Source organism: Triticum aestivum, chromosome 7A, assembly GCF_018294505.1.
Source record: "Triticum aestivum cultivar Chinese Spring chromosome 7A, IWGSC CS RefSeq v2.1, whole genome shotgun sequence".
Lineage (NCBI taxonomy): Eukaryota > Viridiplantae > Streptophyta > Magnoliopsida > Poales > Poaceae > Triticum > Triticum aestivum.
Genome location: NC_057812.1, coordinates 15,690,882 through 15,694,556, shown reverse-complemented (window position 1 = coordinate 15,694,556; position 3,675 = coordinate 15,690,882). Strand labels below are relative to the sequence as shown.

The window sequence follows — 3,675 nt, the reverse complement described above, 5'->3', positions numbered from 1 at the left end:
ATCTTGTATTTTTGTTTTATTTCATAGGTTGCGCCACTTAACAATTTTCCGGTCTAACCTTGGGAGGGAAGACGATGTCTCGCTGAGATGATGACCGACCAGGGCGCCACCTCAATGGAAATAATATCACAAAATATTAGCAAATAATTCATGGTGATGTGATGAGCCCTCATGCTATTGGTGTTTTCTGGGTTGCACCAACTTGGTTCATGGAGAAGCATGCCTTGGTCCACACAGATTATTTGCTAACATTTTGTGACACACACATATATTCTCGTTTTTGTAGATTTTTTCGTCAAAGCTCGTTTCTGTAGATAGCTAAATTAGGTGATGATTTAATTATATCACTTCATGTATGCTGGAAGGGAAACTAGGCTGCCCATAGTGAGTAGTAATACCTCCAGAGTGCATAGTATCATATGACCTTATTTACGGCCATGCAAGACATACACTTGTGTCACTCAGAAAAAAAAAATCATATACTAGTGTACTCCCTCCGTCCAATAATGTAAGATGTTTTTTGACACTACACTAATGTCAAAAAGCGTCTTACATTATGAGACGGAGGGAGTAGTATTTATAATGATATGATACTCAACACTTTTTTATTTAATTCTATGTCACCTCATCAAAATCACTTAGTAAGCATGCATGATACTAGTTATGATACTCCCTCCGTTTTAATTTACTCCGCATATTAACTTTGGTCGAAGTCAAACTTTGTAAACTTTGATAAAGTGTATAGACAATAAATTAACATATACAATAGCAAATCAATACCATTAGATTCATTATTGAAATTACTTTCACATCAAATAGATTTGTTATTTTAAATGTTCATATATTTTTTATAAACTTGGTCAAACTTTATGAAGTTTTCACTTCAGTCAAATCTAATATGCAGAGTAAATAAAAACAGAGGGAGCACATGCACTACACGCATAACTTAGTTTTGGTGCTTTCTCGATCCATGTTAATTCTCACGGAGTTAGTACAAAGTTACTAAATCACCCAAAATTAATATGAGTTGGAGGGAGTAGTGATTCCTAAAAAATATCCTAGCCCTGGTAAAATCTAGTCCTTCGGAATCACCACCCACAGCTATTTAGCCCCGGAATAATATGCTTGGTAGAACATACTAAGAATAAGATGTGAGGTCTTAAAGAGCTCAATGGAAAAACATTGCCAGATGCAAGATCGACGACGCTTCAATTTATTCACGAAACAGCACATCACAACTCAGATCGAAGAGAGTGCACGCTTGTGCATTATTCATGACCACGACCCACTAACCATCGCAAAAAGAACCCCGACCAAGTAGTAACAGTTCAAATCTTGGCGTGAAAACAGCTACTCACAAGGCAGAGGAATTATTGGATCGACACGATCCTCCGCCATTTTTTGTTTCTTTTGCCATGGTGGAACGACGAGATCTTTAATTAGTTACTGGTGACCGCTATGTTCCACTTTGGATAAAGCACCTTAGTGATGTACTCCTCCAGCTCGTCCACCCCAGGTAGCAGCGCCTTGACCGGCTCGGCGACCCTGAACCGCTCCGCCCACGCCGCTAGTTTCGGCGTCCTCGCCGGGTCGACGAGCGGCCCCAAGCCGGCCAGGCGGCCTACTGCCTCAAACCAGGGAAGATAGCACCCGAGCGCGATGTCGAGGAACCCGATGGCGTCACCACCGAAGAACGGCGCCTCCACCTCCCCTTTGGAGCACTCCGCCAGGATAGCTTCCAAGTGTCGGAGCCCGGACAGGGTCTCCTCCACCTTACCAGCTCTCTCCTCCTGCTTCACTGTCTTGAGGATGCCGGCGCACGAAGGAAACAGCTGTGGCAACAAAGCGAGTTGAGACTGAGAGATGTAACCCCAAGCGCAACGAGAGGTAATCTGTGTATGAAATGAACTACTAACCTTGTCGTTTGCATAGGCGGCCCAGAAGCGAGCGAGGGCGCGGCTGTAGGGGTCTGCGGGGAGGATGGGCTTGCCGTTGCCGGGAAGGCCGAGGGCGTCGTCGAGGTACTCCACGATGAGCAGCGACTCGCAGATGGGCTTGCCGTTGTGGATGAGGACGGGCACCTTCTTGTACACGGGGTTGGACGCGATGAGGAGGTCGCTCTTGCACCAGCGGTCCTCGGGGAGGTATTCGTAGCTCAGCCCCTTTACGGCGAGCGCCATCTGTGCGCGGAGCACGTAGGGGCTCACCCCGGGCGCCCACCACCCCAGCAGCTTCAGCTCTTCACCGCCGGCCATCAACGTTTCCTCGTCTTCCTCCTTGATACTCCTGTCCTGTATATCTGTTGCTTAAGTGTATGTATGGCAAGGCCCGAACTGCGGTCTTTATAAGCACGAGTGGCAAAGATGAAATCGTCTGAAAGGAAACAAGACAAAAGTTGGACTCTGAGGCAGGAAAAACTAATTATAGGAGAGCATGCTGATGCGCCACCTACCCACTCTCCACCTACCGCACCTTCTAGGCACCTCCAGCTAAAGATTTCAAGTTTCAACAATGTGCCAAATACAAAAAATGCTACACCTACGGTAGAACGTATGTGCTCTCTATGTAAAATTTGCTAAACCAATCTTTCAACCCTCAAATTCAACTAGATGGGCCCCATCTATTAGATATTGTGCAGTGTAGTTGGCTCCTCCCAGGATCAAGGTAGAGGATCAAAGAGCAGGTAAGAGAGAAGATGCAACAGCTGCACATATATGTAGTTGTATCAGTGAACACCTGCATTCGTGCTCTCAAAAAAAACAAAATACTTAGAAGCTTTATTGCTGAGAGTAGGACTGGAAAAAAACTCGAAACTCGCGAGCTAAATGAGTAGCTTGTGACTTGACTCGAATCGACACGAACTCGAAGAATAACGAGCCAAGCTGAGCTTTAGTTTAAGATTGTTTACACACCAAGTTAAACGAGCTGATCTCATGAGTACTCGGGTAACTCGTTAAGCTCGGTAAAAAAATCAATATTTTCAGGAGTAGTAAAATATAGCTACTAAACACCTTGTGTCCCAGCACAAGGCCCAGCCGCTCGGCCGAGTCACCCAAGAGACTCACACGTACATGACCACATATGCACATACTAAATTCTCAGTTAATATTTTTATCGTATTTGTAAGGTCTAATGTTCATATCTTTAACAAGCTTAACATGCTAAACGAGCCAGCTCACGAGTTATACGAGTCGAGCCAATCTTGGATTTAAGCTCGTTATAGTAACGAGTCGAGTCGAGCTAGCTTGTTAATGAAACAAGCTTTAGCGAGTCGAGTCGAGCTAGCTCGACTCGGCTCGAATTCCACCCCTAGCTGAGACTGGTGTTTTGGCACATGGGAGCACGCGCTCCTGGTTTTTCTAAATGTGTTTCAAACTTATTTTGAAATGTCAAAAAATTCCAAGAAAAAATTTAGCGCGTATACTCAATATTGTATATGCTCACAAAGTCGTTTCGCGTAAAAACGACAACTTATGTGTCCCGTGTAAAAAAGTCAAAATCCGGTGTTAAAAAATGCTTTTCACAAGATATTCTTTTGTCTTTTTTACACAAGCCACAGAATTGTCGGTTTCCTCCGAAACTTGACATGCACACATATAATGTCGAAATGTATGCACCAAATTTTTGTTTAGAATTTGTTCACACTTTTAAATATATTTTTCACGTCCAGGAGTG

At 44.0% G+C, this 3,675-nt stretch overlaps 1 protein-coding gene across 1 annotated transcript; it reads right to left on the bottom strand.

Moving 5' to 3' along the window:
- Positions 1–1,182: 1,182 nt before the first annotated feature.
- On the bottom strand, positions 1,183–2,377 carry LOC123151091 (probable glutathione S-transferase GSTU6). The gene is made up of 2 exons (XM_044570870.1): positions 1,917–2,377; positions 1,183–1,832 (listed from the first exon to the last, which is right to left on the bottom strand). The coding sequence occupies exons 1-2, from the start codon at positions 2,253–2,255 to the stop codon at positions 1,440–1,442; spliced, it is 732 nt and encodes a 243-aa protein (XP_044426805.1). The 5' UTR covers positions 2,256–2,377; the 3' UTR covers positions 1,183–1,439.
- Between the last annotated feature and the right edge of the window lie 1,298 nt (positions 2,378–3,675).

Excerpts from the sequence above, each read along its gene's own strand:
- LOC123151091 (XM_044570870.1), bottom strand. The coding sequence starts at position 2,255 with ATGGCCGGCGGTGAAGAGCTGAAGCTGCTGGGGTGGTGGGCGCCCGGG. Across the intron at positions 1,833-1,916 it reads CCGCCTATGCAAACGACAAG|CTGTTTCCTTCGTGCGCCGG; the intron begins GTTAGTAGTTCA and ends TTGTTGCCACAG.